A 25,073-nucleotide genomic window follows, 5' to 3' on the forward strand; every position below is an offset into this window, starting at 1 on the left:
GTTTCCACTGGTCATATTTTAAATTAAAATGGAATTACATAAAGCCACATTTAAAAGATAAAAATCACAGGATATATAGGATTCTTGAACATCCTTTCCTACACAGCTTTGGAGGTGATAGAGGACCAAGTCTTGCACCAGTGACTGGAGGGACCCCAGGGGAGCTGGCAGGGGCAGCCGCAGGTGTCTGAGGGCTGGTGTGAGCAGGGCCACCCTCGTGGCCAGGTGGCTTCAGCGTGAGCCCCTGACCCTCCTCTGTAAAGCGGGGATCGGCACGGAAGCTCCAGATGGTTATCCTGAGCAGGCACAAAACCACCAGGGTCAAAGTGGAGCCATGCCTGGCACATAGGATATTGGAATAAATGTTATTCTTATAATCACTTTTGTTATTATCTGAGCCACAAATCTGAGTCCTGAGATGGCAGCTTTGAGGTCTGCAGCACCGCCAGCAACAAACACCTGTGGAACAGTTCATGGGGCAGGATGTCAGCAGTGGGAGCGCTGACGGGGAGGGGTGGGCGGCAGAGACACACCGTCACGGGCCAGCTCTTCCAGCAGCCCGCTCCACTCCGTCTGGAAGATGTGGGCCCCGGTGAGGCTGCCGTCCCCGCCGATCACACACAGGCTGGTGATGCCCAGCTGAACCAAGTTACATGCGGCCTTCAGGCGGCCTTCCCGAGTACGGAAGTCCCGGCAGCGGGCACTGCCGATGATGGTCCCTCCCTGGAAGAGAAAGAAACCTGTTTATCTGTCTCCTCCCAACTGCACAGACCCCTGAACACGTGCGTGCTGGGTATAAATACAGGACTTGGCGTAGATCTCCCGCCTTTCGTCTTTTCAGTTGATCAACCGTAGAAGTTTGGAGTCTTCCATTTTTAGCTCCGAACTGGAATTCAATGGCTAAAGACACAGGACCACTCCCACGGGGGACAGAGTAGGGCAGGAAAACAGGGATGCAGCCATCAGCTAAACGCATGGAGCAGAGAGAAGTCCATAAGAGGATGATGGCCATCCCATGGGGAGGGGGGGACCCCGCACGCTCTCTGAGCCCAAGGCGGGCCAGGGCCACTCACAAGCCATGGCCAGAGAAACCCCGTGTCCAGCAGCCCCAGGCAACACGGCTGCCCTTCTCAGTTGGGCTCACCACAAGCGCCAGCGAAACAGAAATCTGAGTTCTGGCCATTCCCCACAGGAGCAACCAGAAAATTATTGCTTAGGGACACTTAATAGCCACAAGGAAGGACTGCTGGGCATTAAATAATACCTGCCCTCAAAAAATCCAGGGGTAACTGATCAAAAATAATTAAAAACAGGGCAAACTGTCAAGAAAAAAATATCAGCTACGTACAGTTCACAATGTTAACGCACATGAGGAATGGCTCAATATGGGAAATTATCAGAGATGAGAAGATCAAAACAACCATGAGGTATCACCTCAGAGAAACGGAAAAGGACACTTAAAAATCCACAGAAGTACACTGTCGGGGTAAGAACGGCGGACCCTTTAATGATGCTGGTGGATGTAGCTGGTAACGGCAATATGGAAGTGCATTTAGAAGGCATTACTATAAACAAACAGAGCTGCCCTGTGATCTGGCTGTCCCACTCTTAAGAGCATCTGAGGGAAAAACCAGACTTGGAGAAAACCATGCACCCAGGCAGGCAGGGCTGCAGCTTTACCACAGCGAAGACGAGGAAGGAAACAGACTGTGCCCAGATGAGCGGATAAAAACAAGTGATACACATACACAATGGAGTATGACTCAGCCGCGCAAAAGAACGAAAGCATGCCATGTGCAGCAGCACGTGCAATCTCAGGATAATCACACTAAGTGAAGTAAGAGTCAGAGAGACAAAACTCCAAGGTGCCACGACCAAGCGGAATGTAAAAATGGTGACCAATGAACTCCTTCAGAAAGCAGAGCCAGCCTCACAGACTTAGAAACGTATGGTTATCAAGAGGGAAAGGTGGTTGGCAGGGAGAAACCAGCAGGTTGAGGTTATTTGATAAATAATGGTGTGTATATATTAATCAAAAAAACCCAACTGTATAGCGCAGGAATCCTATAAAACACTCAGTAATAACTGATATGGGAAGAGAACCAGAAAAACATATATACATATGACTAAGTACAAGTGAGCTTGGGTGAACTCCGGGAGTTGCTGATGGACAGGGAGGCCTGGCGTGCTGCGATTCATGGGGTCGCAAAGAGTCGGACACGACTGAGCGACTGAACTGAACTGAACTGAAGTACAAGTGAATCAAGTGGCTGTACACCTAAAAAAAACACACAACATGGTAAATCACCTATATACTCCCATTCAAAACAAACAGTCAAAGAAGAAAGAAACGCGGGCTCTGTCCCCCTCAGGCCTTGGTGACCCAGGCTGGGGTCACACCCCTGGAGCCCGAGCACTTGGGTCCCCAGGCTGGACCGTCCTGGGCTGAGGGAGTGGGAGGACGTGCCGGTCCACGAGCCCTTCCCGATGGACCCTCTGCACGAGCTGCAGTCTCAGATGCGGGGGGTGGTCCCTCCTGCAGAGTCCAGGCCTCCTGCCCCCACAGGAAGGGGCGGCCTCAGGGCTGCAGGAGCTCTGGGCAGTCCCCTGGGCTTCATGGCTCTGCTGGTGGGGTTCCCACCTCCAGCCTCCTTCCTGAGGGCCCCCCAACCCATGGATGAGAGCACCCTCCCCAGACTGCTGTTGTAGGAATGGGGAGGTGTTCAGGGGACAAAGGGTAAGGGAGAGAAGTCAGGAGACACAGCCTTGGGTGTTTCCTCGGACACATTCACTCTAAGCTGACCAGGTCAGCTTCCAGAGAAACCAGAGTTGGGCGTGAAGAAATGCTGCCGCCTTGTGACCCTTTTTGTAACAACACCTTGAAAATAGGCCCTGCTGCTGCTGCTGCTAAGTCGCTTCAGTCGTGTCCAACCCTGTGCGAGACCCCATAGACAGCAGCCCAACCAGTCTCCCCCGTCCCTGGGATTCTCAAGGCAAGAACAGTGGAGTGGGCTGCCATTTCCTTCTCCAATGCATGAAAGTGAAAAGTGAAAGTGAATTTGCTCAGTCGTGTCCGACTCTTGGTGACCCCATGGACTGCAGCCTACCAGGCTCCTCCATCCATGGGATTTCCCAGGCAAGAGTACTGGAGTGGGTTGCCATTGCCTTCTCCGGAAAATAGGCCCTGCTGGGCTCTTAATGTTCTAGAGGGCTTGGGGCTGGAAAGGACACCTGCCCTCAACAAATGCCCTGGGGTAAATCATCAGAAAAGATTTCACAACAGGGCTGGTTTTCAAGAAGCCAATGTCAAGAGGTAAACTGTACTCACATAAATAAAAAAAAGCATGGCAAGATACCCCACATCAGTTATCAACACAGAAATGCAAATGAAAACTACAATGAGGATTCACCTCACATCTGTCAGAAGGGCCATCATTAAAAAGATCTACAAAGAACAAATGCTGCAGAGGGCCTGGGGGAACCGAGAATCCACCTCCACTCTTCGTGGGGTGTAAACACGTGCAGCCTTTATGAGAACAGCATGTAGGTTCCTTACAAAAACCTACAGGAGCCAGTAATCCCACCCCTGGGCTTAGATACAAGAAATCGCCATGCAAAATGACACGCGCACCATGTCTTCAGGGCAGCACTCTTCACAAGAGCCAAGACACTGAATCTACCAACATGTCCAGTGACAGAAAAATGAAGTCTAAGTGCCACCTCCGTACCATAGAGGACGCTTAGTCATATTAGTGAGGAAAAGGTCATTCGCAGAAGCAAGAATCAGCTGAGGGATGAGTTGATGTAACCCAGAGCAGGTTTGCCCTGTGTGAATTCTATTCACATGTACATATGTACCTGTGAGCTGATGTAACCCAGAGCAGGACAAGCATCCTGTCTTTTACAGGGGAAATGAATAAATCCATGCAAGAGCACTAACTTACACAGAAAGACAGCATTAGAAAACAGACTTATGGTTAACAAAAACCTAGGTGGAGGAATAAACTAGGAGGTTAAGACTCACACATACACATACTATGTATCAAACAGATGATCAAAGACGACCTATTGCACAGCACAGGGAACTGTTCTGAACCCAGTACAACCCACATGGGAGAAGAATCCCACAGAGAGCAGATACAGGTCTGCTGCTGCTGCTGCTGCTGCTAAGGCGCTTCAGTCGTGTCCGACTCTGTGCGACCCCATAGACGGCAGGCCACCAGGCTCCCCCGTCCCTGGGATTCTCCAGGCAAGAACACTGGAGTGAGTTGCCACTGCCATCTCCAATGCATGAAAGTGTAAAGTGAAAGTGAAGTCGCTCAGTCGTGTCCGACTCTTAGCGACCCCATGGACTGCAGCCCGCCAGGCTCCTCCATCCATGGAATTTTCCAGGCAAGAATACTGGACACAGGTCTGTGTATTACTAAAAGAAGGTCCTATACCACCTAAAACCAATACCCCACAACCCTACTCTAACAGAATATAAAAATGAACTTATCAGGGAAAAAGAAAAGAGTGTTGGGCATGAAGAGATGCTGCCGCCTGGTAACAACTTCAAAACCTGTGCAGACGGGCTCTTAGTGACACAGGCCTAAGGGGCTTGCCCAGTCCCCATCTCTCAGAGAGAGATATGCTTCATCTAAATTATTTCACCTGATTAATGACTGTCACTGATAACTTTATTGTTACTTCTGTCTTGGACATTCCTTTGGAAATGGTGCATGGATTCATTACATATTCTAAGGTACTACTGATGATAAGATAAAGTCAAGCATGTATCTGCTGACACTTTTTAAGTTGACCTGTCTCTATACTTAGAAATGTCTTCCCTGATGGCTCAGAAGGTGAAGAATCTGCCTGCAAAGCAGGAGATCCACGTTGGATCCCTGGGTAGGGAAGATCCCCTGGAGAAGCAAATGGCAACCCACTCAGTATTCTTGGCTTTAGAATTCCATGGACAGAGGAACCTGGCAGGCTACGGTCCATGGGCTCGCAAACAGTCAGACAGCACTGAGTTACTTTTACCTCAAGGGGCTGTTAGTTAAAAAAAAATACCACCTGCCCTCCACAAATGTCCTGAGGGTGGTCACTGAAATAGAATTCACACAGGGCAAACCTTCAAGAAGCCAATTCCAAGAGGTAAGGGTCACTCACACTGTTTAAAAAAAAATCACAAGAAAAGATTTCAACATCGTTTAAATGTTTTGAGAAATGCACATCAAAATTACAACAAAGCATCACCTCACATGGGTCAGAATGGCCACTGGCAAAAAGCCTGCCAAGAAGAACCGCTGCAGAAGGTGTGGAGGAAACAGAGCCCATCTACGAGGAAGCTGGGAACCTAAACTGGGAAGAGTCAAAGGGCGGACAGTGTGCAGGTCCTTAAACAATTACAAACAGGGTGAAATGAGAGGATTCCACACCTCATACAATAATTAACTTGGAATAGATGCAAGATCTAAATGTAAGGATCCTAGAAAAACTCTTGAGAAAAATACAGGCAGCACACACTTTGAAATTTATGGCAGCAAGTTCTTTATGGATCCACAACTCAGAATCATGAAAATAAAACAAAAATCAACATACAGAACCTAATTACCCTTCAACGAGTTTGCACAGGAAGGAAACCATAAAAAGACAACCATCAAAATGGGGAAAAAAAAATTGCAAAAGGATATTACCCCCAAAGAATTCATCTCCAGCACATACAAACAGTTGATGCAACTCAGTAACAACAAACACAACGCAAAGACAAATGGGCCAAAGAACTAAAGGGACATTTCTGCCAAGAAGGCATACAGATGGCCATAAAGGTGGGGAAAAGATGGTCAGCATCACTGATTATTCGAGAAATGCAAGTCAAAAGTCCAATGAGGTATCACCTCACACCTGTCAGAATGGCTAGCACAAAAAAATCTGCAGGAGTAAAAGAGGGTGTGGATTAGGGAAACCCTTCTACACTGTTGGTGGGAAGGTAAATCAGTACCTGCACTACGGGGACCGCAGGGAAGGTCTTTAGAAAGCTGAGCACCAAAGTCCTTTGTGATCCAGCTTTCCCAGGCCGGGGCGCGATCCAGACAAAGACACCTGAGCCCCAGTGATCATGGCAGCACTCTGTACACCAGCCAAGCAAGGGAAGCAACCCAAGTGCCGACGGACGGACACATGGACACACAGATGGGGCCCAAACACAGAATGCAATGTACTCAGCCACAGGAAGAGATGGAATATGGCCACGTCCAGCCACGAGAAAGGAAGTAGGGCTGACCATACTAAGCGAAATCATAGAGACAGGGAAAGTCATATGCCATGTATCACTCCCAGGATACATCAAAACGCAGATACAAATGACTTCTTCACAAAACAGAAACAGCCTCACAGACTTACAAAAGCAACCTATGGCTGCTAAAAGGGAAAGGTGCTGGGTAGGAAGAAATTAGGCTGAGATCATTTTATAAATACTAGTGTGTTTATGTTACTCAGCAAAAACCAGCTGATCAGTACAAGTAACCGTACTCAACACTGCGTAATAACAGACATGGGAAGAGACGCAGAATAGCACATGCACAACTATGTACAAGTGAATCAAGTTACTACACCTTAAAAAAAAAGCCATACAACATTACAGATCCCCTATATACTCCCATTCAAAACAAACATTAACGTGAAAAAAGGGAAAAAGAAAGAGAAACGCGGGCTCTGTCCCCCTCAGGCCTTGGTGACCTGGGCTGGGGTCACACCCCTGGAGCCCGAGCACTTGGGTCCCCAGGCTGGACCATCCTGGGCTGAGGGAGCGGGACGACATGCCCACGAGCCCTCCCCGATGGACCCTCTGCACGAGCTGCGGTCTCAGATGCAGGGGGCGGTCCCTCCTGCAGAGACCAGGCCTCCTGCCCTGACAGGAAGGGGCGGCCTCAGGGCTCCAGGAGCTCTGGACAGTCCCCTGGGCTTCATGGCTCTGCTGGTGGGGTTCCCACCTCCAGCCTCCTTCCTGAGGACCCCCTCAACCCACGGATGACAGCACCCTCCCCAGACTGCTGTTGCAGGAATGGGGAGGTGTTCGGGGGACAAAGGGTAAGGGAGAGAAGTCAGGAGACACAGCCTTGGGTGTTTCCTCTGACATATTCACTCTAAAGGACGACCAGGAACAGGACTTTCCCTAAAGTCAGCTTCCAGAGAAACCAGAGTTGGGTGTGGAGAAAAGCTGCCGCCTTTTGTAACAACACATTGAAAATAGGCACTGCTGGGGTCTTCATGTTCAAGAGTCATCCAGGCTGGAAATGAGACCTGTGCTCAATATATTTCCTGGAGAAAATCATCAGAAAAGATCACAACAGGGCCGACTTCCAATAAGCCAATGCTGCTGCTGCTAAGTCGCTTCAGTCATGTCCGGCTCTGTGCACCTCCATAGACAGCAGCCCACCAGGCTCTCCCGTCCCTGGGATTCTCCAGGCAAGAACACTGGAGTGGGCTGCCATTTCTTTCTCCTGGAAAAGGAGAAGGAAGCCAATGATACTCACCAAATAAAAAGAGCATGGTAAGATACTTCACATCACTGATTATTAGAGAAATGCAAATGGAAACTACAATGAGGTGCCATTCACACCTTTCAGGACTGCCAGCACCAAAAAAATCTACAGAGAATAAGTGCTGCAGAGGGCCTGAGGGATGGGGGTCTGCCTACACTCTCAGTGGGGTGTAAGCAGGTGCCGCCACTAGGCAGAGCATTGTGGATGTTCTTGAAGAAATGAAAATCAGAGTTCCCGTGTGATAGGGCAATTCCACACCTAGGCGTACTTGGGGAAAAAACAATAATTCACGAAGAAACACACGCTCGATTCTCGTTGCAGCAACCTAAATGTCCATCTACAGAGGAATGGATAAAGATGTGGTACGTATATACAATGGAATATAGTCAGCCATAAGAAGCAGTGAAGTAATGTGATTTGCAGACAAGTGGATGGACCTAGAGATTGTATTACAGAGCGAGGTCAGAAAGAGAAAAACAAATACAGTATTGCTTATACAAGGAATCTAGAAAAATGATACAGATGAACTTATCTGCAAGGCGGAAATAGTAAGAGGTGTAGTGAACAAATTTATGATTACGGTGAAGGAGGGGGAGATGAACTGGGAGACTGGGATTGACCCATATAAGCTACTGATACCATGTTTAAAATAACTATTGAGAACCTACTGTATAACACAGAGAACTCTACTCAGTGCTCTTGGTGACCCGAATGGGAAGGAAACCCAAAAAGAGGGGGGTCCTTGTAAACATATTATAACTAATTCACTTTGCACAGCAGAAACACAACATTGTAGAACAACTGTATGCCAATAAAAATTCTAAAAAACTCGACAAGTCACAGATTAATAGTAACACATACATTTCAAAAGATCAAACCGCAAGTAAAACACTTGTCATGAAGTCCATTCTTTCCACGTAATCTCTTTATTTCTTAATCGACTTGGAGCCTTCACTGAGCTGCACTGTTCCTGGAATTTATTGGGCATGACATATTCGGGCAGGCTTCTTTACAATTCCGTGTAAGAGCTGTTTCGCCTGCAGTCGTAATTACCTCATCGTTGCACATGCCAAGGAAGTCAGCCCTGAGTCAGGGGAGATGCTGTGTCCCCACTAAAGCCACAGCCCTTGGAGGCTGCTGGTCAGAGGCCTTGCCAGGCCACGGTCACTGATGCCAAATGGCACCCCAAACCCAACAGGCAAAGAGATGCACCACTAAACACGCAGCACCAACAAACCCAAACTGTATCAACACTGATCTGCTCTAAAAAAAAAAGATCCCCCACAAGTACCACTCGCCATCAAACACAACTTGTTCTTGTAAGGATAATTCCTCAGTATGCAAAGCTTTTTTCAAAACAAAATTAAATGGAAAATTAAGAACGTATTCTTTTCATGATGCCAGGCAGCACATTCACCTGTTTTAAGTGCTCCTGGAACACAAGCAGGAAAAGCTTCAGACCAGAGGGAACTCAGAGAACCGAGGAGGATGAGCACAGCACGTACCACTTGCAGGATGCTGGAGACGCTCTCCCAGTTGGCTTCCACAATGTTGCTGCCGCCATCCACCATGCCCTGGTAGCCCTGAGGAGGGAAGGACAGCATTAAGACCAGGTTCAACTGAGTTGACACATTAACCGATCCATGAGTGGCGTAAAACAGAAACGCCAGTGACGATGGAGCCGAGTTTCCAGGAGCCCGGAGCTCAGGAGACAGCGTGATGTGAGTTATAGGGGAGATGCTAATGCTCTTCCCAGGTGCAGAACTGTGAGAGAGCCCCTCAGATGTCATCTCCAGTAATGAGAATGTCTGCCCAGACTAACCCAGGGTGCTACAGAGACAGACGCATTCTGCCTGCTGTCCTCTGGCTCCCGAGAGATTGAAAAGGGACGGAATGACCCCAACACCATTGGTGATTCCACACAAACTTGCTGAGAACAGTGGTGTCAACCACACCGAGTACAGGAACACATCCGCTCGGTAACCTGGGAGGGCCTCCAGCCGCCGGGTGACCTGCAACTCTCCAGGCACAGGAACAAGGTCTGAAGGCACAGCTGATGCCATGCACCCCCATCCTCCTCACCTTGGGGCTGGTGCCAACTCATGACCCTGAGCGAGGCTGCAAGCAGGTCTGGACAGCCATGAACGCTTGGCCGGAAGCCCAGAGACAGTGACCTTTCAATTCTAAATGCAGCCCATTTTCCCCACAGAATATATAAGATCAACGACGATGGAATTGTTCACTTGCGTCTCTGTCTACGTGACTCACTTTCCAGGGCATTTTACCCCTGAAAAGGAAAAGGTATTGGCTGTTTAGAAAAGTTTATAATAATTATTGTTGTGGATTTCTATCCCCTGGAGAAAGGAATGGCAACTTACTCCAGTATCTGTGCTTGGAGAATTCCATGGACAGAGGAGCCTGTGGGCCACAGTCCATGGGGTCACAAAGAGTCGAACACAACTGAGCAACTAACACTTTCATTTCATTATAGACAGTATAATTACACAGATTATATATAGCACATTATACATCAATATTGTACATAAATACATATACACCTGCACGTATGTGTCTAGTCTAGGGTTACACACATGACCTCAGGTTACACACAGACTGGGTCAGGGGTACCCACAGCCCTGCCTTCACGCTGAAGAAGTGGCATTTGCTCTACACACATCTCGGGCCAACTCCAAGGATCACTTTTATCTTTTTGTCCCCATCTCCCTTCTTTCTTTCTGGAAACCACAGAGGGTGTACGTTTTTAGCCTGCTCCATTGAAAGCCCTGAGCCCAGTGCGGCTGTCACCCTGGAAGGCGAGGGTGATAAGCCTGAGTGTGATGCGATCCAGGCCTCCTCAAGGAGAGGGAGCGCTTATCAGAGGTGCTATTTCAGTTTTGTCCTGGTATGTCAGCTACCTGAGGCAGGCACTGTCCTGCAGGGCACTCTGCTACTCCAGGAGCGGATGAAACACCAGGCCCTCTCCCCTTCTGAGGGACTCCAGGGAGCTTGTTTCCACAGAATATTAAAAACAGAGGACAGACAGGCAGCTAGCAGACAGTGGATAGATCACAGATGGCAGGTGATGGGCGAGCTAGGTAGGAGGTAATTGATAGGTGATAGATGGGAGAGGTCAGTAAAAGGCTATGGTTTGGTTTTTCCAGTAGTCATGTACAGATGTTAGAGCTGGACCACAAAGAAGGCTGAGCACTGAAGAACTGATGCTTTCTAACTGTGGTGCTGGAGAAGACTCTTGAGAGTCCCTTGGACTGCAAGGAGATCTAACCAGTCAATCCTAAAGGAAATCAGTCCTGAACATTCATTGGAAGGACAGATGCTAAAGCTGAAGCTCCAGCACTTTGGTGGTGTGCTGCTGAAAACTGCTCTGTTGGGAGTTGATGATTTCTGAGAATTTAAATATGGATTTAATTTAAAAAAAAAAAAAACCCTGCAAATCCTTCTGCTCCTAGAGTAAGAACATGGAAAACTGTTCTACAGACCATAACACTTATTCTGAGACTCTCCAGAAAGAGTTTGGTTATTTTGTGCAGCCTAGATACACACAATAAAGAAAGTGACTAAGGAATAGGGGATGAGCTTGCCAGTGTTGCTCTCCAAACCTCTCATTGCGCCCATGGGCTGGGCTATAGGAAGTGACTCACCCTGTTAACTGCAAACTTGTTAGGCCCGTGGAACATCTGAAGAAGAACTACCTACTGCGGTTTTAAATTGTCTTTTGCTAACATGGAAGATGTTCCTGAGACAGGAAGACTAGTTTTATACAGATGTTACTATAATTTATCAGTTCTGATGAGCTTTTTCAAGTATCCTTACAACGTTGAATACTTATTCCAACGTAGCCAGAGCCCAAAATATTTTCTAAAATTCTCTTTTGGAATCCTCCTTTCCAAGCCAGTTCTATGACTCACACAAGAAAAACAAACTGTAAAACCTTTGAAGCTCGCTTAGTTTTGGACCAAAAGTAATACCATCTCATTGGTGCTGGTCATAAGATGACCCAGGAGACCCTCCGCTATCTGATCCAGCCCAACACCAATCACGCCTGAGGCTCTGAAGCCACCTTAACTCACTATCAGATCAGTTTGAACAAAACAGGCACAGTCTCCCAGCTGGTTATGGAGGAGATGGTGCCACATGGGTATTTTTCAGCATCTGTTAAATCTGTTCTAATAGTGTAAGAGCTGGTCACCTGGGTGGTTTTCTCTTAAATCTCACGAGTGCTGTTTAAAGACCCAGAGTAAAATTCTGATCTTGGGCTATGACAAAGTTGGCTGTTAAAAAAATTATTTTTGGGTCATGGCTATATGCGTGCCAGATTTTGGTTCTCTGACCAGGGCTTGAACCTGTGCCCCCTGCAATGGAAGAGCAGAGTCCTAACCACTGGACTGCTAGGGAAGTCCCTAAAAATGTATTTTTAATTTATCTTATTTTCTGGGAGGTATAATTTCTTTTTGGTGTGGGGATGGTATCACTTGTGTTTGCATAAGCCCAGACTCAAATTTTAGACATTCACTATCTAGAGTCCTTTGTGTATCAATTGCACCTTAATAAAACTTTAAAGAAAGAAAAGATATTTGCAATAATTATACAAGTTGAAGACAAAGATGAAAGTGAAGGAAAGTTACTGGGATTTTAACTCTACCTGGTGGCAACTTGGCCTTCACTTTTCTGACTACTCTTAAAAGAGATGTTTAATAGTCCCTTCTACTTGTAGTCCACTGAATTAGCTGGCATCTTTACAGAAGATTTGAGACCAATTCTGCACTGAAGCCAGGTAAGATGCTCTGCTCCGTTCAGGCTAGGCTGTTTCTTTTCTAAAAGAAAAGTGTCACATGGGTCCTCATGTCCTCCCAACTTGGCAGTGCTTTTCCTAAATCCTAGATTCTTTGGGGAGTAGCACGGTTTGAATGGCAAGCCTTTCAAGGACCAGAGGAAACAACTGCTAAAAAGCTTACCGAGCTTCAAAGTATCTCCTAGATACTGTAACCACCTACATTCAGAGGCTTCTCCAGGGGTCCCGAGCAAACACCCATGTTTGTTTCCCACAGAATGAAGATTTCCCAAGTCAATTCGTTGTTAATAAAGCTTCTCGTGTATAGCATTTGAGAGCCAGCGCACAGGTTCGCTCTGAACTGCTCAAGGGCCAGCAAGTCCGTGGTGCTGGACCAGCTGTGGGTGCCGAAGAGGCGGGCGGGGACAGCTCTCCATGCGGACGGCTTTAGAGATGCAGGAACGATGGTTCTAATCATCCACAGGAGAGTCAGTGCGGAACCTGAGACCACACACTCCCCACACCCAGGCCCAGGGCCTGAGAGGCCCCACCAGGTTCTAAAGGCACGGATACTCCAGTCCAGAGGACCAGCCGTAACCCCTGCTTGCTGACTTCATGGCTTCAGGGAAAACGCCCTTGGCTTTGTCGTCGGTGAGATGTGGTCGACTCCAAAATTCTCAGCAGCTTGGAACAGTCACGGCACAGCCCTGAACTTTGTGCTTTTGAAACCCGATAACAAACCAACCTGATTTATTGAGCCCTCTGGCGTTATTAGATTTCTAAGCCAAAGCTCATAATACACAGTTCCTGGTAAACCAAAAGTCATAGCAGGATAAAGCCAGCCCTCTTATCTCTGTGACTTACGTGCTTAATTAGTGATATCAGTGGGTGGGGCAGAGGCAGGGGGAGACAGGATCATTTTTGCAACTTGAGCACTAAAATGAGAGCTAGCCCTCGACGGTCCGAGGCCACGGGAGTGATGCCGACAGTGTGAGGGTCAAGCCAGGTCACACACGAAGGATTCTGCTCGAGCCCAGCGGGGAGCAGCCTGTGGTTACGGAGGTGCCCCTCGTGGCTCAGATGGTGAAGAATCTGCTTGCTGATGCAGGACACTCAAGTTCGATCCCTGGGTTGGGAGGGTCCCCTGGAGGAGGCCATGGCTACCCACTCCAGTATTCTTGCCTGGAGAATCCCATGGACAGAGGAGCCTGGCGGGCTACAGTCCATGGGGTCAAAAACAGTCGGACACGACCGAGCGACTAACCCTTTCATGCTCAGGGCTGTGAGGGGTCACTACTCCAGGTGGGCACAAGTCAGCCTCCTGCCAAAAAGGTGGGTTTCCCGCTGCGTCCCCCAGGTCACCGGCCCGCTGTGAATTAAATTAAGGAGCTGGACTAACCTGGCACGGGGCACGTTGGCCAAAGGGCCAGGCAGTACTGCCTCCCTCTCAGCCACCCGGAGAAGCTTCTGCCTACCTCCCAGCACCACTGTGGCTGTTTTTAGTTAGTGGTTAAGGAGTTCTGTCTTTAAGGAAGTTAAAATGCAGAAAGCGGAAGTGTAAAAACCTCAAGGAGAGGAGACAATGGGACTCTGGTCATCTCCTCGGCCTTCAGGGAACTGTTGAGGGGGCAGGCAGAGGCAGTGACCACGGGTGAGAGAAAAGGACAGGCATGTCCCCAAAGCTGACCTTCTAACCTGCTCTCTGTGTGAGTGGCGGCGTCACCATCCACCGTGCCCACATGCCCCGGGGCCACGGGACACCATCACAGCCACCTGCGTCCCCCTCCCTCCAGCTTCAAATCCCCTTCGGGGTGAGCCCCCCGCTACAGAGCACAGCCTGGGCTTCTGGGCAGGTCGGCCCGCTCTGTCCCCCCTGGGAAAGTGAGCTTTGTTGCTGTTTGGTCACAACGTGACAATTCTCACTTGAAAAATTGTGAAAGTGGACAGTTTCTCATATCCAAGAAGAAAATAAAGTGTCCAAGGGAGGCGAAGAAGGGAGACAGGGCTCCTCTAAAGCTTGTTCATGCTCCTACAATATCCGGCTGGGAAGCTCAGGCCCCAGGTGAGTGCAGTTCAGACTCCAAGCTGGTCTGAGGGGCCCCGAGCTCTGGTGAGAAAGTCATTCACTGGACCTCCTCTGACAGCCGGCGAGATGAGAACATTAACTCCTGGTCTTGCTCCGATGTCACTGTTCTTTTCTAGTTCAAACTCCTGACTCACCTAATGCACTTAGAATGTATTGTCTATAATAATAAGATCAGCCTCTTAAAGTGAAGCTCCACTTTCAGCTTGTCTTCAATATGTGGAGGATGATGGGTGAACCCTGATATTCACAAATGCTGGGCTTGAGCAGGGCAAGCTGCTAAGAGTTCCTTTAAAGAGGAAGACTCTTGCGTTAGTCATAGTTAAAGAGCTATAACCAGAATGGTGACTTTCTTTAATCTTCAGTAAAATGTTAGTCCCTCAGTCCTGTCTGACTCCTTGTGACCTTGTGGATTATAGCCCTCCAGCCTCCTCTGTCCATCTCTTCTGGGACTCTTCAGGCAAGAAAACATGAGGGGACAGGCATTCCCTTCTTCAGGGGATCTTCCCAACCCGATCGAACCCAGGTCTCCTGAATTGTAGGCTGATTCTTTACCATCTGAGCCACCAGGAAATCTTTGGGAAAAGTGAAAGTCACTCAGTCCTGTCTGACTCTCTGTGACACCATGGACTATACAGTCCATGGAATTCTCCAGGCCAGAATACTGCAGTGGGTTCCCTTCTCCAGAGGATATTCCCAACCCAGGGATCACACCTAGGTCTCTCGCATTGCAGGTGGATTCTTTACCAGCTGAGCCACAAGGGAAGCCCAAGAATACTGTAGTGGGTAGCCTATCCCTTCTCCAGCAGGTCTTCCTGACCCAGGAATCGAACCACGGTCTCCTGCATTGCAGGCAAATTCTTTATCAACTGAGCTATCAGGGAAGCCACCTTCAAGAAAACGAGCATCTCATTTTGAGCTCATATATTAAATGAAAAACAACTAGGCCATTTCCACAGCCAAAACCAGAGCAGCAGGCAACATACGGACTCTCCCTGCTCCACTTCTTATCCACCTAGACCTGGGACGGTCCACCCTGAGCACCTTACTACCTCCAAGAAGCTGAAGGCACCTGTATGTTTCTAAGGAAAAGTCCTATCTTAAGAAGGAAAAAACACAAACAAATCTACAGCAGGCTAGGTGGAGAGAATGAGTTAATCCACACCCCGCCCCATCCCTCCCAGAAGGCGCCCAAGGGCTGGCATGCACCACACGTAGATGCGTTCCAGACTTACAGCAAGCTCGGCGGCAGCTAGACAGAACGCGTCCGTGCCAGACCCTCAGCAGAAATACCAGTGTTTTCTGGTCAATATGCCTCCCACATGCTTTCTGCCCAAGAAAAAGCCAAAGCACCCTCATTTCAATAATTGATGCGGACCTGTTTAACTGTTTTGATGTTGGCAACCGCCAAAGTTCCAGCTAAACTTAGAAATTCAACTAGGGATGGAAAAATATGTTGGATAAGTTACCAAATGATGCTTTAAAAAAACAAACTCATGCTCTAAACTTGAGCCCCACTGGGTACGGGGCGGTGGTCCCCAACCAGGGGACTACTGCTGACTTCTGGAGACATTTCTGGCTGTCACTGCTGTGGCCTAGGGGTGGTCCTGGCTTCCGGGGGGCTAAGGCAGGGACGCTCTAACCACCATACACAGCCCAGCCGTGCTCCCCATACCTGGATCCTGCAGGTGCCAAGAGTGCTACAGCCAGGAAGGAAGCCATGTCTATCGGGACATGACCCAGACGGTGGATGTCCACAGTCCTGAGACGGTCCACAGGGAGGTGAGCCCCCCGAGCCCCCGATTCTGCATCTGGCCACCACCAGCAGAGTCAGCGGCACCTGGAACATGATGACCCCTGCCTGGTTTGTGCAGAAAGTCCTTCCAAGTGCAGAAGGCGATGGGCAAGGAAACAGGCCCAGAAGGTGAGCATGTGGATCTCCCGTCACTTGGCTACGGACGTGGGCCCTCAACCGCTCCCCTAGCCTGCAGGTCAAAGATGTGTGGGTCTTAGAAGCTGGGGTTTTCAGCAGCAGCACAAATATCCCGGTCACCTGGTGCTGTCGGCAGCATGAAGAGGCCTCACCTGCACCCTGGGACAGCCACGCTAGGTAGCAGGCACTGTCACAGGCGGCCCCATCAAGGACTGCTGCCCAAATGAACTCAGGCAAACTTGAGAGATTTTTGGATTCAGAGTTACAGGTGCAGGGTCCTCACACCTGCAGTGAGGGATGGCTGGATTCAGGGGAATGGTACTGATACCATTTGTGCCCAGGCCCTGGATCAAGGCCAACTGAGTACTCTGGTCTCAAGTGGGCCCTGAGGGGAGGCTGACCCCAAGGACTCCCTCCCAAGGGGTGGAAAGAACAGGCCCTGTTCACCAGGATAGCTCTCCTTTTCTATTTCCTTCCAGAATGTAAGGCCCTCAAGTCCTGGTCATTCGTAGCGCCGACCCTGAAAGGCAGCACTCAGCTGGACACTGAGATGCCCATAAAGTGATAATTACGAGAATCAGAGTCATCAGTGCAGCTCTGCCCAGGGCTCTCTCTGACTTCTTCCTGACCGAGGAACTGCAGAACGCCCTGCTCCTGTGAAGGGAGTCTGTTCAGACTCAGGAGACCTTACGGCCCTCCCAAGGGAGGGCAGGATGCCGAGCTCCCAGGGGCCCACCATGCCCTTGCGCCCCCTCATCCCCACCCCGAGAGGTCAGGAAGAGCTCAGCCCAAGGGCATCAGCAGGAGGACCCCGTTACCCATGAGGAGCTCGGCTTCTGGGTGCTGAGACTCCTCCAGAGAGACCCTACACATTCTTTGAAGGAAGCCCAGGTGTGTGGAGCCCCGGGCCATCTGATGTGCCTCAATTCCTTCATTAAGCAAAGTGCAAAGTCTGGTCGGTGTACCTCTGGATACACCAAAATATCCCCTGAATACAGACACAGCCACAGGACATGGTGCCAATTAGAAACAAACACACAACGAAAACCCTCAGCCTGAGAGGGGCGACTTCAAGTTGACCAGTTACAGTGTGCGTTCCAGCATCCACACCGGCCCTCAGCATCAAGCTCTGCGCACACGGGATGTTGAGCAGTGTCCCTGGCTCACGAGATGCCCCTCAACCTAGGAGGACCCAAAACCATCTCCAAGGAAACAAAGCCTGGGGGTGAGACACGCCCCCACCACTGCTTTGCTGTGCATGCCAGCTCCTGTCCCAGCCCCGCCAGTGACTGAGAAGTGACACAGAGGAAGTGTGCCACCCACAACCCCTCGGGTTCTTCAGTGAAGTAACTCAGCTGACTTCCCTCACCTACCGGCAAGGCAGTCCTAAAGATCCCAGGAGGGACGGGACTGCACCCCCCACCACCCCCACCAAGGGAGGAAGCAAGCAGGGCAGCTGGCCAGGCAATCAAAGACTTCCTGGGGAACATGCTGGAAACCGGAAGCTGGAGGACTGTTCACCTCCAGTGAGTCTGAAACAACATTATTACACGTAACAGAAAAGCCAGATCTGAGGGGGCTCCGCCTCCAGGACACGTTTAACCATGGTGTTCACGTATCAGGAACTCCTATCAGCCCAGGCTGCGGGGCCCACACTCAAGTTCTAAGGCACACAACCCCACCTCAAAGTGAAATAAAAGGGCAGTGGGTGTGAGCGGGAACAAAGGAACACTGGCAGGACCCATAAGAGAACCATCCCTTTTAACTTGGCCGGATGCTGTATCTTGGGATCACAACAATGATGCAAAGTATAGAGCGGCTTCAAATATTAATCTAGGGCTTGTTGTGTCAGGAGAGCTGAAAAATGGGTGGTGATCTACATATATTTCAGTGCCACGAGAACACGAGTTAAATGATGAGACATCAGGTTGATGGAATTTTACAGACATAGAAAACTGTTACAATGTAGTGGCAGATAAAACATATGGTACACAAAATATATTTGCTATGACGTTAATAATGTAAATGTTTCCTTCCAGTCTTTACCGTACATGATACTAGGAGGAATCAGAATAAAATGCTAACAGTGACTCGGGAAGAATTCAGCAGTCTTAAAAAACCATTCTCTAATTTCCATTTCTAGAATTCAAAAACTAATGATAAGCTACTTTTTCTAATAGTTGCTAGAATAAACCATGTGGTCAAAGCTATAGGGGCGCCTTCCCAACAAACACAACTTACTTCTAAGGACCTCAAAAGCGGGATAATCAACTATCCCTGCTGTTTGCTTTCAGAAGCTCCATTTTGAAGTTAAGGCATAAACAGACACTAGGGAGGTAGCCTGGGTTTTACATTTATGATGAAAAGATCAAAGAGGAGGCTTTCTCCCGTTTACCTTAATGTCTATTCACATTCAGGCTGCATTTTCAGTGAATGTATCTATAGGGATGGGAACTACAATACGACCAGCTTGAGATCTTTATTCTACTAAGTTGATATCAAAATGGCATTTTGAGCCCTGTTTCATTTATTTATTAGGAGCCCTGCTCTCGAAGACAAATCTCACAGACATGCATCTAGACCAGGGGGTGTGACCCCAACATCCCCAGGAGGCTCTCCTGGTACCTGGTACCTGCTACCCTGTGTGCCCGTCACCCCTTGCCTGTGGTCGGCAGCCCCGGGCAGGCATGAGGTCCACAGAGAAAGCGGGAAGAGATGTGACACTGACCTCATAGATGAAGTACACCTTGGCGCCCACGTATATCCCCATGCGCACGACGGCCCGGACAGCAGCATTCATGCCTGCAGAGGAAGGCAGACAGTCATTACTGATGAGGCCCTAGTTAACTAACCGTGACGGTGGGAAAACCATGCACCCCCTCGGAAGGCTCCTCTTGTGAACAACAGCCCCGACATGAACCCCCAGGACTAGTGCAGGGAGCCGGGGACAGGAGTACAGAGACCAATGCGTCGCAGGCTGGACCGCAGGGAGCATCACAAGGGAGCCGGGATGTTTGTTTTAAATTTCGCTGCAAACACACTCAGGACATGGGCGACCTCAGTCTGGTGTGAATCTGCAGGTGATTCCATCCAACTGCAGAACAACAGAGAGGAGAGATGCTTTTTTATAGGTAATCAAAGAAAACAGGACTGAAGAGGCCCATTGGTCTGGGGAGGAGAACACTATCATCCGCTGCCAGTGTTAAAGAATAAAATTTTAATCAGTGGCTTTAAACACAAAACAAATCACACAATCCTATTAAAACAAAGCTCAAGTTAAACAAACATACTATAAGTAATACCTAACCAAGATAAAATCTAGGCCATTTTCCATATTTCCCCAGAGCCTGAAAGGAAATTAAAAGTACAAAGTATCCTTATATAAAACTGCTACACCCCATTTGGATGGCATCATCGACTCAACGGACATGAGTTTGAGCAAACTACGGGAGATAGTGAAGGACAGGGAAGCCTGATGTGCTGTAGTCCATTGGGTCACCAAGAGTCAGACATGACTTAGCAACTGAACAACAAAACCACATGCTGCTTTCCACTGAAGCCCCATTTCTGGGCAGCCATCTGTGAAATGGACCATAATCTAGACCTCCGTGAACAGGACAGGATTTCGTGTCTCTCACCCCAGGTGATGAGTGAAGCCATCAGGAGGACAGTGAGAAGGGAGGACCATTCCTCTCTGAAAGGAAGGAGCCTTGAGTCTCAGAAAACTCATAGCCTCTGGGCCCCCAAAGGTTTCAATCTGAATCCTTCATAAATTTAAATGTCAGGGTCAAACATCAGGACTAAAGGTGTTGGAGAAGGTGGACGATAAAGTAAGCGGTGCTATAGGTAAACAAAGCAACAAACGAAGGCAGCCGTGGTCCCAGGAATACACTCCACAGACAAGGAGACTAAGTGTGTATGTATTTGGAGGGTAAACTGGCTCAGAAGATGATTACAAATTTTCAAATTTCTTTGAACCAGGTCTGGAAATGTGGAATAAGACTGCTGCCTCTGAAAGGTGACCATTTTGAAAGGTTACTAGGTTCATGGAGCTGAAAAAGCTGGAACTAAATCCACGTTAAACAAATAAATGCACGTTAAATAAATAAATGCAAGCTAAATGTGGCTGCCCCACTGCTCCCAGCTGGGCACTCACACTCGCCCATCTCACCACAGCCTCAGGCCTCGACCCCATGGACAAGCGCGCCTCCTTGTGCCCTCCCCACAGACCCTGTGATTCCAGAACTTCATTCTGTGGCCTTGGAATCGAGAGCTTGACCGCCAAACGCTGGGGCCCCGGCAGCCCTTCACCGGGACGCCAGCACGAATGACACTGACTCCTGCCCACCGCCCAACTGCCGTGGCTTCTGAAGACCTCCTGAGGCTGGTGGCGGGTTTTCTAAAGGCAGGCATAAAGAGGACATGGGAGATTTTAAAACATGCAAGTGGGAAAGAGGGCAGGAGAAGTGGCGAGCGGGAGACTGTCAGAGGTGACCCTGGGGACCCCCAAGTGAAATAAAAACAAGCTGGGGTGACCCCTGCCCGAGAGGCCTGACCGCCTTCATGCTAACGGCCTGAGTTCCTCCCGCCTGGAGGAGCTGACCCGGATTCACCTGGGAACCCGACCTGTCCCCTCAGCAGGCCCAGTGAGGCAGGGTCTGGGAGGGTCCTGAGCACCCATTTCTAGCAAGCTCCTGGGAGAGGAAGCCCTGGCGTCTAAGAGGCTCAGTGCTCAGCCCCCAGGGCTTTTATTCAAGGGCAGTTAATCTGCTGCAAGGCAGGCTTTTCCCAGCAGCCCCCGTGGCCCCTTCTGACTGGGCCCTGAGCGGAGCCATCCTGCTTAGAGCTCAGTGATGACCAGGGCTGAGTGCTCTGCACACCTGGGCGGGTGCGCCCACTGAGCCCTGGGGACCTGGTCCTCCTGGGAGCCCAGGGAGTCAGCCCCTGGGTGAATATATTGATAGCGGAGGGAACAAGGCGAGTAAAAGGCAAAGCTGGGGTGTAAGCCTACTCTCCCCCTTATTGTAACTTAAAACCCATTGTACTAATAACTGCCTCTAGAAGGAAGGAAACTTGGAAGAAAAAACGCCCACTGGGCCCAGTTTCTTGTGTAAATGTTTGTGGAAAGGCCGGCTGTCCGCTTGAACTTGGGGCCCACAGGGCAGAGCTGCTGCCTGGCACTGGGCCCACAGGTGGGTGCCTTCCAGAAAGTGTCCAGAGGACAGAAGCAGAGGGCAACAGGAAAGGCCAGTTTCCACCGGCCGTCTCTGTGACACATGAGTGGGGTCCAGGCTGGGTTTGCTGTCTGAGGCCTCCTGGGTGAGCAGCCCCAGGTTCCAGGGCACTCCAACAGCTGTTTTTAGTAAACCTTCAGACACAGTCAGTTTCCTTCCTTTTCCTTTTGGTTTTGTTTTGGCAGCCAGGCCCCATAATTCAAACAACCTCCATAACTGTTTCCATGGGAACCATCATCCTGCTACCAAGAAAGTGCCTTAGTCTTTGGAGAGTAACCTCTTCATCCCTTGCAAAAATTAGAACCCTCGTCCTCAGGGAATGACTGGACTTGTTACAGAAACCAAAAATAAACCTTGAGAAACCCAGGGAGCAGCTAAGAGGGAAATGTGAGCAAATTAGGTGTGATAGAAAGAAGGGATTGTTAGACTGTCTTCCTGCTGTGACAGGTCCTCAAGTAGCTTCTTACTAAAAGCATGGTGTATATAAGACAGTCATTAAGATAACTTCTTCCTTCTGACTGGGGAAGCCAGCAACCTCTAAGGGAGGCTTCTAAGATTCTGTTCTGATAAAATTTAAACTTCGAGCAATTTGTAAGAAATGAGGATTGTGTTGCTTCTAATAACATAATTGGAGCTGTTTTATTTCCCCATGGTCTGAAAAGCCTAATAAACATCCTTGCTCGGCCCTTTTGGTCCATGTTGAGCCATTTCCCCTGCATATTTCTCAGGGCCTACAACCACTCCCTGACTAACTTCAACATTTAAATTCTCTTTTGAAAAATAAGATCCAGTGCTTTATCTTACTGGCTTCTCCCTGATACCATGGGGTTTTCACCTTTGTACCAAAGGGAGGATGTCAGCACAGATCGGAAAACAAAACAGTTTATCTTGCTCTTGCTACTGCTACTGCTGCTGAAGTCACTTCAGTCATGTCTGACTCTGTGTGACCCCATAGACGGCAGCCCACCAGGCTCCCCCGTCCCTGGGATTCTCCAGGCAAGAACACTGGAGTGGGTTGCCATTTCCTTCTCCAATGCATGAAAGTGAAAAGTGAAAGTGAAGTTGCTCAGTTGTATCTGACTCTTAGTGACCCCATGGACTGCAGCCCACCAGGCTCCTCCATCCATGGGGTTTTCCAGGCAACAGTACTGGAGTGGGGTGCCATTGCCTTCTCCACTTGCTACTGCAGCCCTCTACAAAGCTCCCCTGTTTTAGTAAATCAGGTGTGGGAAGGACAAACAGTCCACAGGAGAAAGTGTCCCTGTGACCAATTACCAGCCTCGCCTTCTCAGCACCCTGCCGTGTCCAGCCATCGAGCCCTGTGTCAGACACCAGTGATACAAATCCCTGAGGGGTGTCGACTGTCTGTCCATCCAGGACACATGGATGGGTGTCTTCTCTCTGCCGGCACTGCTGGGCAATCCACTGACACGATGGTGGACCTGCTAGCCTAGTGGGCTTCCCCCATGGCTCAGCAGTAAGAATCTGCCTACAATGCAGGAGTGGCAGGAGACACCGGTTCAATCCCTGGGTCAGGAAGATCCCCTGGAGGAGGGCATGGCAACCCACTCCAGTACTTGACTGGAGAATCCCATGGACAAAGGAGCCTGGCGGGCTACAGTTCACGGAGTCACAAAGAGTCAGACACCACTGAAGTGACTTAGGACACATGTGGTAGCCTAGTGGTTAGAATCCCAGGCTTTCACAGTGCAGGACCTGGGTTCAATCCCAGGTTGAACTAAGATCCTGCAAGCCACGTGGCAAAGTACAAAAAAAAAAGTGCATTTGATTACTGAAGGCTTAATTCATCAAAATGACTTCATGAGAAAAGACAGACAGACTAGTCACCTCCATCCTGCAGAAGGAAGCAGTCCATTCTGAGGTTCCAGGAGGGAGATTCAACAAACATCTGGGTACCTGCCAGGTGCCCCCAGTACTGCCCTGGGCACCAGAAACACCCTGGTGAATGGACACACATCCTGGGCCACCACTTCCCACTGCAGCCACTTGGCCCAGCCAGCTCATCTCAGAGCTCACTTGCTCGTGTGTGAAACATATGAGTTACTGCATGGAAGCACTGGTGGCTACTGCTAAGCAAATGATCACTAAATGTTAGTTACTCTCTCTTTTTTTAAAAATTTTATTGGAGTATAGTTGATTTATAGTGTTTTGTTTCAGGTGCACAGCAAAGTGATTCAGTTACACATATACATATCTCCACTCCTTTTCAGACTCTCTTTACAAATTATTACAGAATATTGAGTAAAGTTCCCTGAGCTATAGAGCAGGTTCTTGTTGGTCATCTATTTTATATATAGTAATGTGTGTATCAGAGAAGGCGATGGCACCCCACTCCAGTACTCTTGCCTGGAAAATCCCACGGATGGAGGAGCCTGGTAGGCTGCAGTCCCTGGGGTCATTAAGAGTCGGACACAACTTCACTTTCACTTTTTATTTTCATGCACTGGAGAAGGAAATGGCAACCCACTCCAGTGTTCTTGCCTGGAGAATCCCAGGGACAGGGGAGCCTCGTGGGCTGCCGTCTATGGGGTCGTACAGAGTCGGACACAACTGAAGCGACGCAGCAGCAGCAGCAGCAGCAGCAGCAGCAGTGTGTGTATGTTAATCCCAAACTCCTAATTTATTACCCGCCCCCCTCATTTCCCCTTTGGGCACCATAAATTTGTTTTTGAAATCTGTGGGTCTGTTTCTGTTTTGTAAATAAGTTCACTTCTGTATTTTTTAAAACATTAGATTCCACACGAGTAATATTGTTTATTTGTCTTTCTCCGTCTGACTTGTTCAGTCACAAAGCCGTGCTTAGTATGATAATCTCCAGGTCCATCTGTTGCGCTGCAAATGGCATTATTTTGTTCTTTTTTTTTTTTTTATGGCTAACCCTTCCTGTTAGTATGAAGGCTTATACAGACTCCATCTACATGTTGTTGTTGTTCAGTCGCTAAGTCCTTTCCAACTCTTTTCCACCCCATGGACTGCAGCACACAGGCTTCCCTGTCCTTCACTATCTCAGAGTTTGCTCACACTCATGTCCACTGAGTCGGTGATGCCATCCAACCATCTCATCCTGCCGCTCTCTTCTCCTGCCCTCAATTTTTCCCAGCATCAGGGTCTTTTCCAGTGAGTCAGCTCTTTGCATCAGGTGGCCAAAGTATTGGAGCCTCAGCTTTAGCATCAGTCCTTCCAATAAATATTGGAAGGGTTGATTTCCATCAGCTTTCTGTAAACACTGGCTTACTTTGCTATAGGTCAAAAAGGACTCAGTCTTCCTGTTCAGTCTACCCTGTAGGTCCATTTCTCTGCACTTTCATCTATACCGGGCCCTCCAGAAGCCCTCAATTTGAGTCTAAGGCAAGGAGTCATTTTCGGCATATGACACAGTCTTGCTTCGGCGGTGGGTACCTTGTTAGGGTAAGTCTGTGCACTGACCTGAAACTTATTGTAGGTTAAAGTGAAAATCAGCTGAAATTTGCAGACATTCCTTGTG

General features: G+C 49.0%; 1 protein-coding gene across 2 annotated transcripts in view; it reads right to left on the reverse strand.

Annotated features, from left to right (window-relative positions):
- PFKP (phosphofructokinase, platelet) overlaps positions 1-25,073 on the reverse strand; it is a 52,435-nt gene that overhangs the window by 23,422 nt on the left and 3,940 nt on the right. For both annotated transcript variants that reach the window (XM_069546560.1, XM_069546561.1), the window contains exons 2-4: positions 19,063-19,136; positions 9,035-9,112; positions 534-723 (exon numbers count right to left, since the gene is read on the reverse strand). In XM_069546560.1, the coding sequence (XP_069402661.1) occupies positions 534-723; positions 9,035-9,112; positions 19,063-19,136 (342 nt within the window). The remainder of the gene's footprint in view (positions 1-533; positions 724-9,034; positions 9,113-19,062; positions 19,137-25,073) is intronic.

This window comes from Ovis canadensis, chromosome 13 (genome assembly GCF_042477335.2).
Source record: "Ovis canadensis isolate MfBH-ARS-UI-01 breed Bighorn chromosome 13, ARS-UI_OviCan_v2, whole genome shotgun sequence".
Classification (NCBI taxonomy): domain Eukaryota; kingdom Metazoa; phylum Chordata; class Mammalia; order Artiodactyla; family Bovidae; genus Ovis; species Ovis canadensis.